The sequence below is a fragment of the Amphiprion ocellaris genome, chromosome 1 (genome assembly GCF_022539595.1).
Source record: "Amphiprion ocellaris isolate individual 3 ecotype Okinawa chromosome 1, ASM2253959v1, whole genome shotgun sequence".
Lineage (NCBI taxonomy): Eukaryota > Metazoa > Chordata > Actinopteri > Pomacentridae > Amphiprion > Amphiprion ocellaris.
The window spans coordinates 28791438-28805461 of NC_072766.1; the positions used below are offsets into that span (position 1 = coordinate 28791438).

General features: G+C 39.2%; 1 protein-coding gene across 3 annotated transcripts in view; it reads right to left on the minus strand.

Annotated features, from left to right (window-relative positions):
- Positions 1–14024, minus strand: part of phkb (phosphorylase kinase, beta) — a 227019-nt gene that overhangs the window by 114440 nt on the left and 98555 nt on the right. For all 3 annotated transcript variants that reach the window (XM_023265994.3, XM_055012134.1, XM_023265996.3), the window contains 2 exons: positions 11894–12052; positions 11443–11537 (listed from right to left, as the gene is read on the minus strand). In XM_023265994.3, the coding sequence (XP_023121762.1) occupies positions 11443–11537; positions 11894–12052 (254 nt within the window). The remainder of the gene's footprint in view (positions 1–11442; positions 11538–11893; positions 12053–14024) is intronic.

Genomic DNA, 14024 nt, shown 5'->3' on the forward strand with positions numbered 1-14024 from the left:
ACTAAAAAAGTGGAAACACCTCCTACTTCATGATTTTTCTTTTCCTCTATTCTATTAATTATTCTCTTCCCATCTCATGCCTCAAAGCAAACACAACATGAAAGCTAGGCATCTAGCTGAGACAGAAAAGAGATTCAGACAGACAAAAATGCAGATAAAGAGCAGGAAGAATAAAAGACGGTGCGAGGAGGAGAAAGCAATGTGAAAGAAAAAATGGACAGAGGTGAGGGAAGCACTGGACGATAGACGGGAATAGAAGATGAAGCGTACAATTTGTGTGGCCATTTGACCCCGCAAGGGCTCAGCTTAGCACCAGCTGCATGAATAAACAAGCAGATCTAATTTCCCCTGGCTGAGGGCAAGGATACAGGTATGATCTGAAACCAAAAGTCTGTTGATTTGCTGCATTCATGCCTTCTGGGATAATAAAACATGATTCACATCAACTTTCAGGTGCTACTGCCTGAAAATGTTTGGCAAAGGAAGATTTCTCAGGTTTCCTGAAATTCTAAAGACCTATGAGAGAAAACCTCTGTTACACCTCGTAGCCTAAATGACAGCACATGTACTGCTGAAGTGTTCTGTCTGTGCTCATGGAAATAAGCAGCTATCTGCTATCAAGTTCACCAGATCAGCTTCAAGGTATTAACGTGCACCTGGGTTCTAACAATGGTTTGTGGAGATGCAAACAGAAAATATAGTAATATCATGAAATGATGTTGATCTGAAGGTGGATGTTCATCAATGAAGAGATGACACAGGTAGATCAAATTAAGAGTACATTTAATACGGACGAGCTCGTGATTCAAGCATCATGCGATGAATGAATGAAGAGAGTTACAATGACTAGATCTTTATAGGTTTCAACATCTGGCATACATTAAGATACATCGCGTACGAAGGACAAAGAGAGAAAGAGGGAGCCAGGAGGTCCCTAGTCCCTTTAGGTTAACCCACAGGTCAACCTGTGATAGATGATAGCTAAAGTAAACGTTTCAACATATGGTTTCATTCTGTTTAACATTCTTGAGCTAAAGAAAATATATGGAAAGCCCGTATCCCAGAAAAACACATACTATCATATCATGTAGATATAATATGAAATGTAGATACCTGCTAACTGCATGCCTTTCACTGCACATGCTCATTTAGCTCTGCCTCCCAAATCTTTATGTCCCTCTGCAACTAAACTGTATTCTCAATCATGTTTTGATTGATTTTCTGCTAGATTATGGTTGCTTGTGATGTATTGCAAACACATTTCTAGTCAACAAATCCTTGCCACCTTTTCAGCCAACCTGTCATATATGAGATAGGGTACAACTGGAAAATGCAGAAGTTTGTAAAAAGGTAAAAATCATCATATTTTATCCCAAACTGGGATATTTTCCTATACCCAGCCAAGTAGTTTTGATGCCTAAACCTAACCAAGCCTCTAGCATGTCTTTAATGTTGTCAAGGGGTTCATTTAAACTCAGAGCATTAGATTTTCCTAAACCTAACCAAAACATAAAGACACAGTGAGTGAAATTTAAATTTTCCAAATATAATGGCCTCACATAGGATGTGATCCCCAGTCTCCAAGATGAAAGTTTTGTTATTCATTTATGTCTCTTGACTTGAACTTTGCAGCTCTTTCAAATGGGAAGCATTTCCTGCCACATGACAATCTTACCTTTTGGTGAGGAAAAGGTTTCTTTCAAAACGTAAATGAGAATGCAGTTCATTTGTATACGAGCTTAATGTTTGTGTGACCATGTCTGCGTTTCTCCGATTGGTACTGTCGAGATAATCCCAATTCATTGACTGACTTTACATTGGCAGGATATCGCAGGAACAGACATACAATTTTTAGCCCTAGAAAAGTTTTACAAATGAAAAAAGTTTGTGGATTAAACATTTTCAATGGAAATGGTCAAAGCAGAAGTTGTTTGCAATTTGAGATGTCTCCTCAACAGTGTGAGTGACTGTACCTATCAGACTCTCTTGAAACAATTATGTTGTGGCCCTGCTATGACTTTGATCTCTGCCTGTTTTGGTGAATCTGCCACATTATTCTGAACAAAAGTTTCTGTTTGCACTGTAAATACAGATATACATCAATATTTTGTGAATGTCTGTTTAACTTGTAAAATATATTATGAGTTATCTTAAGCTAATAACTTTTCTCCGGTAAGTCGCTGATCTATTTTCCAAGATGACACTCCTCTGACTCTCTGACCTGGCGCCTGGGTGCTTGACGTGATGTCACTTTCAAGGCAGCTCTTTCAAGGCGTAATTAACGTCGTATTAACCCGACGTATCAAAGAGTAGATACTGAGCAAGATAGTTATCTGTAGTTTACCTTAGTACTTGCAAGTACCCAACACAGTGCAGGACTCTGCTGTGAAGGTGGAGACATGCGGCGGTGGTATTTGCGGCAATAAGAAAAAAAAATTGAAGGAGCAGCAGCTAGGATTTAGGAATGGCGGGCTGCTGCTCCTGAATGAATGTAGAGGAAACACTGAATATACACCACCGTTCAGAAGTTTGGGGTCACTTAGAAATGTCCTTATTTTTGAAAGAAAAGCAGTTATTTTCAATGAAGATAACATTAACAATATCTAGACTGTATTTCTTAGTTTAATGTGGTAAATGACTATTCTAGCTGGAAATGGTTGATTTTTAATGGAATATCTACATAGGGGTACAGAGACCCATTTTCTGGCAACCATGTTCTAATGGTACATTGTGTTAGCTAATCGTGTTGAAAGGCTAATTGATGATTAGAAAACCCTTGTGCAATTATGTTAGTACATGAATAAAAGTGTCAATTTTCATGGAAAACACGAAATTGTCTTGGTGACCCAAAACTTTGAACGGTAGTGTGAATTCAAACTTCCAGAGTGTTATATGTACAAAAATGTCAGGAATCAATCCTGTCAACTTGGGCCTTCTGTAGCATTAGTCTTATTCAGAATTGGCTTCTGGCTTGAATATGTATGCCTAAAGTACTTCAGCATTATGAATTGCCATTGTGCAGCATAGACTAGTTCTACACAGAGTAGTATTTTTGTAGCTAGGCTAATATGCTTGAGCTGCAACAAGTGAGGTGGGGTACGTGGAGAGAGGCAATGACTTTATAGATCTGCACATTCTGGAGGAAGCAGCAATGCAGTTAAGTCTAAGCCTTTTTAATGTAGGTGATTTCTGAATATGTACATTTAATATACAGCAATGATTTTAGGAGGACAAATCAATGATCAGAGATGGGATTTAACATTAGCATTTTCACTGCCAAGTGAGCAGATAGGATTTCTCATGTGTTTCCTACCTACACAGTGTCCATTGGTGAAAAACAGCACACCCAATTAGCCTTTGCAGGTAGCATTAATTTGAGTTATTAAGTTAAGGCAGCAAGTTGTCAGCTCTTTAATAACCTCATTAACAACTTGTACTGATTGTAAATTACATTTCAAAGGGCCATTAAAAGATAGAGTCTCATTGCTATTACAAACTCACAGGCATTTCAATGTATTCACAGATGAAGAAGAAATAAAGCCATTCACACATTTATTTGGATCGCACATGGCTGAAAACATCAAACTAAATGCAATTGGCTTTTGTTGATGGCTTGCATGCTGAATGGTGCCTGCTACCATCAGAGGCTACATTCACAATGAACTGTCACGCTGCCTACAAATCCAGTTTCAGCACTGTGTTGCTGTGATAAATTTCCAGATAATCTTGACAAAATATTCAGCCTACCTGAGGGGAGTCAGGCTTTTCTCGCATGACATCCTAGTTTAGATGCTGAATTCATCCTGCCAGCACAATGGAGCTGCATGTATTCCTCCTGCTTTCCGACTGAGAAAATATCACCGCATACAAATAAGCTGATGTACTGATATTGTATACACAGAGACAAGATTCAGAACCCTATCAATACTGAAATCAAAAAATGCACAGATAAAACAGATTGTGATAAATACCTAATCTACTCTTGAGAACCTTCAGCAATCAGAATGATTTAGATTAATGATTCCCAACCAAATATTTGTATTGCAGGGGTATTACTGCAGTTGTTAAGGGAGAAAGGGTGGTGTTTGACATAATGAGTCAAAAATAGTCAAACAACTCTTGTCACTTAGAGAGTGGGCCTTCCTTTTAGCGAAGAATATTACTATTGCCAGAGTTAAATAATCACATTAATACCTCTTAGAGGCAATTGTTTGTCTACTCTATTCTATCTGTCCAAAAAGGTTTTCTATTGACTCTCTGCCTTTGTTCTTTCTGTCGATCTTTCTTCCTGCAATGTATTTACTTCATTGTAGCGTTCATCATACCTCTGAGGATATATCCTCTCTTGTGTGTCTTGTTCTAGCATTGTCTTATCAGCCGAGCTACAAAAACAAAGTCCAACATACAGGATCAGAGCGGGACTTATCAATCCACACTGTACACCAAAGAGAATGAATATCGCGCCGAGGTATACATATCTATATCCGTCATCTCTGTGATGCTCAGAGCTGCCGGACATCTCAGATATGGATTTAAATTCAGACATGATCACCATTCACAGAGACAGCTGGTTGAGGAAAAGGCTTTAATCCCTGTCTGAAAGCCAGGCTCTCGGAAAGGCAAAACAATATAGCTTCTGCTGTTTAGGTGTTGATGGATGAATTGTAATTAAAACTTCAGGACACATAAATAGCAAAACAAAGTGGTAAACACAGATTAATAGTGGAGTTTGTAGGCAGAAAATGGAGCAGTAAGAAAACACTGAGGAAGCAGAGGTATTGTTTGGCTCATTAATTTTCTCCTTTTCAGCAACATGCATGTATTTACAGTGATGTCCTCTGCACTCATGACCAAGCAGCAACGTCCAGAGCTGAAGAATGAAGCCAAAGTGTAAGTGTCAAATGCTCCAAAGAGAGTCAATTCCCATCGACATCATGTGAAAATATCAACTTTACAGCAAAAACAAACCACCTGGTACCATAAACAGTTTTGGTCTTTATAGCTCATTCATGACAACTGTATGGCGGTAAAAAGGTGTCCACAAACCAAGAGGGACAATCACGATGACTACATCCAACTGTTAAATACAATCTATCAATATATCTCCAATGCAAGCATATCTGCAGCCCACTTTCAAACTCTCAAAAAGAAAGTAAGCAAAGTTGCAGTGGGGAATTACACAAAAAAGTACAACATGCCTTAATCATGTAAGATACATCCATTATGCCTCTAGTTCTCGACAGGGCAACTTCTGTCACCTGTCTGAATCAAGTATAAGTCTAGCTCGACTGGATATGTGGACATGTTACAAGACTGATGTTTTATTTAAACATATGTTGCAGCTTACTTCGTATTTAAGTGAGTATCAATCACGTTTTATACCACCTAAACCTATGAACATCTTAGATCAATTAAGAACAACAAACAGCTACAAACAGGTGCATAAACTATCAGGATTAACTCTAGTGAGGACGAACTAAAGTATGTGGATAAAAAGCCTGATTAGAACAATCTAACAGTCTAACTTCAACCCTGCTTGATTCTTGAAATATTGTGCATTTTTGGGGGTCACGTGGGACTGCTGAAGGAGATGGCTGTCTCGAACATTCCTCCCCAGAGATTCTCCTATTCTCATGTACATTCTATAGTTAAAGCCTATAATTTATGTTACAACGATATATAAAGTGCAGTGTAACAACTATCTACTATGATTAGGCGTGTTTATTTCAAGCCGTTTCTCCTCCCTTCATGGTTTCTACTTCGAAGAGCAGAGAAGCTAAGCAAAGAATAAACAATGCTAGCTTGGCTAATGGTGCTAGCGCAGCATCGAAGGCAAGATCCAACTCAGCCCGAGTTCCTAGCCTTGCAACTGATGCAGCTGCCGGACTTCAGGCGACACTGGAGAAAACAATGCAAGAAATGGCTCAGGTCAGCAATATACTTAAAGAGCTACAAGAGAATGTTTCCCATGTCAAGTCAGCACAAGCTAAAACTAGCATGGACATCGCGGCCATATATGACAGACTGGATGAGGCAGATGGTTCGAATTATGGACTTGGAAACTGAAAATACCAGACTGACCACTGAATTACAGAAAAGAGCTAAGTGTTATGACGAGTTGGAAAGAGTCCTGCAAAATGCAGAAAATAGGGACAGACAACTGAATTTGCGGCTGATCGGACTAAAGGAAAGTGATGGCGAGAATCTGAGAGAGAGCCTGTCAGCTCATTGACGACGTTTTGGGAGGGAAGCTAGCTGACAATGAGCTGCAGCGGGTGTATCGACCGGGAACACCATTGACAGATAAAGATTCCCCCCCGTGGCTGGTTGTTATGAGATTTTATTCTCTACTGGAGAGGGATCAAGTGATGACCGCTGCTAAGGGGAAATACATGAGCAGGACTGCACTGGAATGGAAAGGGTCCAAATTGTCATTTTATCCTGATGCGACAAAAGCGGTTGCTGAGAAGAGGAGGAGATTCACTGACATCCAGAAAAAAACTTCATGCGCTAGACATTCAATTCACATTCGCCTACCCAGGAAAACTTTTCTTCACTTGGAAGGGGAAGAAAATGACTTTTGAAGACCAAAAGAAGGCGCTGTTGTTCCTCAATAAGGAGACGTAAGGCTCTGACTGTGGGTAGGCTTTTCTTAACGCAGATGCATATTCTACAGGTGACAGATCTTTCAGTAGCCATAACCCTATAGCCTATGTGCTATTTATTGCTGGGGGTGTTATTGTGGGTTATTTCTTTCTTTTTTTTCCTCTTTTGATATCTGATGCCAGGCATTTTCAAAATTATTTTCAGACTTGACACTATTATCTTTTGTAATTACTTATCAAAATAACAAGAATGTGACATTTCCTAAGCAGGCCTAGGCTACAGTTTAGAGGTGTGTTTTTTTTTTTTTTTTTAAATCTAATTTAATTTTATTTCATTTTGAGGCTTTGCTTTACATGTACGGAATATTTCTGTTAATGCTGGGCTTAAATATTGGGGTTAGGAGAATGGTATGGTAGCCATTGGATCAGCGCCTCATGGACCAGATCAATGGAGGGGTTTCCCCCACAGCGCTGGATGGGCAGATTTTGTGGGGGATTGTGGGTGAAGAAAGGGTGGCAGTGTTGTTTACCCTAGGTTCAAGGGTATGTTCATATTTGAGTATGTTTGGTTTTGACAACTTAGGTACATTTTCTATCTTTATCAAAAATGTAATATTTTTCCTTTTGTTTCCTTTTGTTTTTCCCCTTTGTTCCTACTGGTGGGTGGTGGAAGTGCAACATGATGGAGCATCATGTCTATAGCTATGCAGAGTAATAACAGTGATATTAGAGTAATATAATATCCTGGAACATAAATGGGACACAGAATCCCACTAAGTTGAAAAAGTGTCTGCTTTATCTTAAATCAAGGCAGGTAGATGTGGTGCTCTTACAGGAGACGCATATGAAAAACTCAGAGGCAATGAAACTCCGAAAGGGCTGGGTGGGCCATGTTTTTCATAGCTCATTTGATAGTAACAAACAAGGCGTCGCAATACTTGTGCATAAGAAATTGAAATTTGTACTACTTCAGGAGCACAAAGATGAAGAAGGGAGAGTTGTCTGTATTGAATCTGTAATAAATGGAAAGAAAGTTAAAACCTATGTAATATCTATGCCTCTAATGTGGATGACCCTGTTTTTTTTCCCACAAAGTCAATGGACTTCTTGGGAAACTTGATGTATATAAATATATATATATATATATATATATATATATATATATATATATATATATATATATATATATATATATATATATATAAAAAAATATAATATATACTTGGAGGGGATTTTAATCAGGGGCCGAGTATCAATTTACCAACTCCAGGAGGACCTTGGCTTAGTTGATGTCTGGAGACTGATGAATCCCACTGAGAAGGAATATACTTTTTACTCACATAATCATAAGTCACACAGTAGAATAGATTATTTTCTAATTTCTAAAGACCTGATTGAATCAGTTATTGATAGTACGATAGGTGTCATAGCACTAACTGACCATGCAATGGTAGAGCTCTGTGTGTCTATTTGCTTAGAAAAAATCAAAAGTAATAGGTGCAGACTCAACACATCTCTTCTACAAAACACTGTGTTAAACAAACACTCTCAGAAGAAGCTTCTTTCAGATAAACATAGGGTCTACCTCAAAAATAGGTACTATATGGGAGGCTTCAAAGGCATTTGTTACAGGCAAAATCATTGCAGAAGCATCAAAAAGAATGAAACAAGAAAGAGTGACTATCAGTAAGCTGGAGGATAAGAGAACTGTCAGAAAACTACAGTGAAGATTTATTGAAACAGGTGTGAGCTGAAGTATAGCCTAAATTCTATATATTGTAAGGAAGCTGAGTATGGCATGTTTAGGCTTAAAGCCAACTTCTATGAAAGCAGAGAGAAGGCTGGTAAACTGTTGGCTAGACAACTGACAAGGCAGGAGACTGCAAATGCAATACCTGGTATTAAAGGAAATGATGGAAAGAGAGTCACCAACAAAATTAACCAGGTGTGCATGGATTTTTACAAAACTCTCTATACATCAGACACAGTTTTCAGCCCTGATAAATTGAAAACATGGTTTTCAAAGATACAGTTCCCGAGTCTGTCCCCAGAACAAGTACAGAATTTGGAAGCATCAATTAGAGAGGAGGAGGTTAAGAAAGCTATTCAATCAATGCAGTCAAGTAAAGCCCCAGAGTTAGATGGTTTCCCTGTAGAGTATTACAAGCTGTATTGATGTCTTAGCACCTGTCTTAACAGAAATGTATTCAGGGTCATTATCAGCTGGTCAGCTGCCTGAAACTCTCAATGAATGAATAATTTCGGTCATCCATAAGAAAGGCAGGGATTCCCTAGATCCATCTAACTACCGGCCCATTAGCCTGGCTAATGCAGACTATAAAAGGGCGCAGAACGAACTGAGTGAGGGTCAAGAAATTTTGGTGAATGGTGAAGGAAGACGAGACCGCGTTGAGCTTGTTGGGTGGAAAGTTTTCTTCCCAATGGCAGCTTGGATAAAAGCATGGCTGTGTGCAAATTGTGCAACGAAGAGTTTTCTGATCACCACAGCACTTTAAGCTGACAGTATCACTTCAGTGCAAAACATGTTGCTGTTAGCACCAGAGCTAATGTTAGCTATGACAGTTCTGGTACCGGCAAACGGTGTAGCCATCCCATAATAGACCACTTTCAAGACAATGAAAGTGCTTAAGTGTACAAAAAGTCTTAAAATGTTGAATATAATCACTGTAATTGCACTTGAGTTAGCAGTAATCTGCGAATGTAGTAGACAGATGACAACTGCAGATGGATATAAATGAAATTGACAGTTTTTACTCTGTCAAGGAAGTGTTGGTTCGTCTGTCTGTCTGTCTTGTAATAATTTTAAACTATTAGTTTATAAAAAATATTTTTTTTTATTAATAAAAATCTACATTCCTAAAAAAAAGAACCATCAAAATTACACCATTTATCACACCCAGAAACTATGAAAACAGAATGAATATATGGATTTTCAACTTTCTGAAGGTCCTTCAACAACTCATGTTATGTGCCATACAGTGGAAACCCTAACTAAATCCAGGCTTTAAATCATCAAAATCATTTTTTTTCTATTTGTCCTATTTTAAAAATTTTTAAATTTGAAATTATAAACACGTATATGTCATGCCGCCAGCTATGGGCTCCAGATAGTGGCAATATTCTCCCCTGCTCTTTCGGAGTTAATTTGCAGGTGCAGCTGGAGCAGGAGGCAGCAGGTGTTCTGCATCAGTAATCAGCTGACCTGGAGAGAGCAGGTGGGAGTGGTTCAATCATCTATGCCCTGGGTCATAAAAGCAGACCTCACTCAACACTTGAGGCTGGACCGTGAACAAGCAACTGTTAGTTCTGCTCTCAGTTCAGTTCAGCTCCTTGGGGTTTTTGCATTCAGCTAACCCTCATTTTGTGCTCCTTTCCAGCCTGGACTCTCACCTGCTCGAGCCATTTTCCATCCATCTACCTCAAGCCTCAGCCGTCCGTTGCCACTTTGTCTCCTGGATCCTTCCCTGTCTCGGACCATTCACGCCTCACCTGGTTCTGGCCACCATGTGCCACCTCACGCCGTCTCCTACTCCACTCCATGCCACACCACCGTCTACCTCTGCACCTGCCGACAACCTCTCCAGTTCCCCACTCAGTTCTCTGTCAGCTAAGTCCCCAGTACTGAGACAGGCTGGTAGTTTGAGTGTTGTTAGATTCGGGTTCGTGTATTTGCTTCTGTAAACTTGGTATTGTTGTGTAATGGTACACCGCTTTGTACTGATTCTGTGCTCTCTCGTATACCCTGCTTAGTACTATCATTGATTGTACTAAGATATTCCTTGGGTTGTTTAGCCGCCCTATTCAGTGGAGCATTTCGAGTCCTGGTTAATTCTACGTAGCCTAGATTTTCTGCTGTAGTATTCCTTTGTAGTATTTCTTGTGTACCTTAGCTCTGCCTAGGTTGTACCTTGTTTGTTTGTTTGTTTGTTTGGGTGGGGGGGTGCAGAGGCTTAACATACATCTATCCACCCATTATCTACACACCGCCTAATCCTCACTAGGGTCGCAGGGGGGCAGGGGACAGCCTGGACGGGTCACCAGCCCATAACACGGATACATGTACAGACAAAAATATCACAGTAACATTTACACCAACAGACAATTTAAAGTTAACACGCGAACATGTTTTTGGACTGTGGGAGGAAGCCACTTCGTTCCTGTTAAATTAGAATTAGAGTAAGATTTCCACCTGCCCGTTACAGGGTTTACTTCTCCTGTTCACCTTACCTTGTATTCTGTGTAACAACTTGTCACTTCCATAAATTTGTATTAGTGTAATTCTTTCGCCTGTCCAATAAAGGGTTCTGTTCTCCTGTTTTGCTTAGTTGGTATTCAGTGTGAAAATCTGTCACATCCGTTTGTAGTCCGCTTTGCTATTTCTTCATATAATGTAAATAAAAACCTTAAACTTTTCCTTGAGTGTTGTTTCTCATTCCCTGGGATAGATGGATGTATGATTTATAAAAGCTAACAAAACTAAATTCTACCAAAGTGATCCAATGCTCAAAATTTCTTATTTTCATGGAACCAACTAATTTTAAGTTTTTAACGACTTTTTTAGTCATTTGTTTAGTAGTATGGCTATGATTGTACTCAAAGAAATTGCACCTAAAGAGTGCACCTAAGAGTGATTCTTAATGCAATGTATATGCAAATGTATGGGGTGTCGGAAAACTTTTCCACCACTGTGTGTGTATATATAATTCTATTATACAAGTACAATTTAAGTATTCAAAAGGGCAAGTTGTGAAATTAGTATTCAGAATTCAGATGAGAGTCAAGTGACAAAGTCAGTCAGATTTACATTAAAGCGCACCTGATTCGAGTAGCGCATGCTGACATTGCGCTGGTCCTGCCGGGGCACGTAGCGGTGGATGGGATCAATATCCTTCGGACTGATCAGCTCATCCACTGGAGAGTGAGCACATACACAAAGGTAGATATAAAAACGATTAACATGCATATACACGCCTCCACTGACAAAGAAAACAAGGGTACAAGGGAAAAGATCCATTTCCCAAACAAATACACTCACTGGATGGGTCAAACTGTGTCCTAGGATTCATGTCAGTGAAATGTATTTAAAATCATTAACTGGTCATAAATAATAAAAAAAAGAACTACTGTCTGACATAAATCATGAGGTGTAATCATAACAATTATGACCATAAAGGTGGAGTTTGTGATTTTGGCGAAGGATTGTTGATGGTGTAGATAGTTAATATGTAAATATTATAGTCAGCATACCAAAGCACACATAGACGTACCCAACAGTTTAGCAATGTTGTACAGGGCCTGACCCCACAGGAAGACCATCCCATCACGGCCAGAGTTGCTGGGGAACCGCTTCTGGCTACCATGCTTGTTCTGTTCTGCCTCCACAAAATCAGCTGGTACATAGTAATATTTGGGGATCACAGCATGGCCTGGTGTGAGAGACAAGAACTGTGAGATCTGTGTACTAGTACTTTCTCACCAGGTTGAAAGAATCCAGAAGACCAGGATTCGTGTTCCGTGAAAAACGAGCAACCATTAGCCTAAGGCTGCACTTCTGCACAATTTGTCACTTCAAGGGTTCCTATTTACTCTCTATGTAAACAGTCATGCAAGGCATTCTGGTAGCATTGTGATGTGTTTCAAGAGATAGGACATTCCCTGCAAAAAGTTGAGGTCTCGGCTACTCTGGTGCATCTGGCTGCCACTCAAATCCTCTGCAAAAATCCCCCCAAAATTTTACCGAAATATCACAAAAAAGGTTTCTAAACAAGCCACCATGTTGATCTTGTTATAAATCCAGGAGCAGACAGCCCATGAGTAAAGTATTCATCCAGTCAGGTGCAGTCTGTATTTGTGGGGCTGCAGGAGGGTGTACTTTGTGTTGCATTAATGCTGAAGAAAACCTGTCAGCTGTCTGTTGAGACACTACATAGTTGTACACCCACCAAGTGTCTAATGTTGGGAAGTGGTGAGAACCCTCATGTCTAAAAATGTCATTGTGGACACGCGCCATTTGACTTAAGTTTCATTTGCTGTTGTTTATTTTTGGGTTTTCATTTGCTTTCTAGGTAGGATTAGGCCAAAATCTATATGATGAGGTTTATGAAAATATAATGCTTTTTGTAGACACTTTCACATGTTAAAAGTTTGGTTTAGTTTAGATACCAGACGGGCTAGGAAAAATAGAATTGACTAGGTGTTCATGTTTGAAGTTTCTCCTACTTTTTCTGACTTACCAGACTGACAAATCCCATCTAATAAATGACTGGTTTGCTAAAAAAGGAGCAAAAGTAAACCAGTAAAGTAAATGGGAAAGATACATTAATGGAAAAAATATATATATTTCCCTCACAAACATATGTAATTTGGCAGAATGCGTTTCTCTGAAAACACAATTTAGAATGCAGTTTAGTTGCTTAGGAACATAATTTTGGAGACTCGGTTAAGGCAGCACCTCCTGTGTGTTTGACTGAATCACTGATTACGGAAATGACAGAAGACTGACTTCAATAAGAGTGAAGCAGTGACACGCAAAGAATGTAGCAACAATTTCACATAGTAGTACAGTTCAAACGTGTAATTTTTCAACCAATTTTGCACTTTGGAAGAACATCCTAACATCTAAGAATTTACAAAAACATGTGAGTGGACCATTAATATGGGTTCTTTCCAAAGATGCTCTAATGCCACCAATCAAGACTGTAGGAGCTATAGAAGAAATACTGAAAAGTGCATTTTCACAAACCTTTCCTAAAATGTGCATAATGTTCCTTGGCGGCTGATCTGTCTCAGAGGAAAAATGATAAGGACACAAATTTGTGTGTCAGATGTGTTGAAATTTGTACTTTAAGCTGACCAACTTAGGCTGGAAGACACATGAGAAATTTCACCATGCTGAATATATCTTCTAACAACCTGCTCCTCTGTACAGCCTTTTTGAGACACGCTGCATTTATTTTAGTGATCCACTGTGTTTTATTTTCCTCGGAGTCCCTCTTGTTGTCTCCACTCTGTTCTGTCTTAGCATCATCTGCAGTTCACCTGAAAACTGTCAGAATTTTTTAATGTGACTGTTAGTCTGCTGAGTTAATCATAGCTTCTCATTTGTGCTAATTAGTGCCATTTTTTTTTGTTTTAACAGGACCTAAGGCAAAGGGTTTATTTTGGTGAACTTTTGATTGAGGCATGACATGCGATTTTGATGAAATATCACATTTTTAAGCATATTTTTGGTTACTTTTTCTGATGGAATCTTACATCACTCATGGACCATCAGAAATATAAAAAATTAAGTGATTCGTCCTGTCTTTACAGTTTGTTTGGCGGGGTGCAGAGGCTTAACATACATCTATCCACCCATTATCTACACACCGCCTAATCCTCACTAGGGTCGCAGGGGGG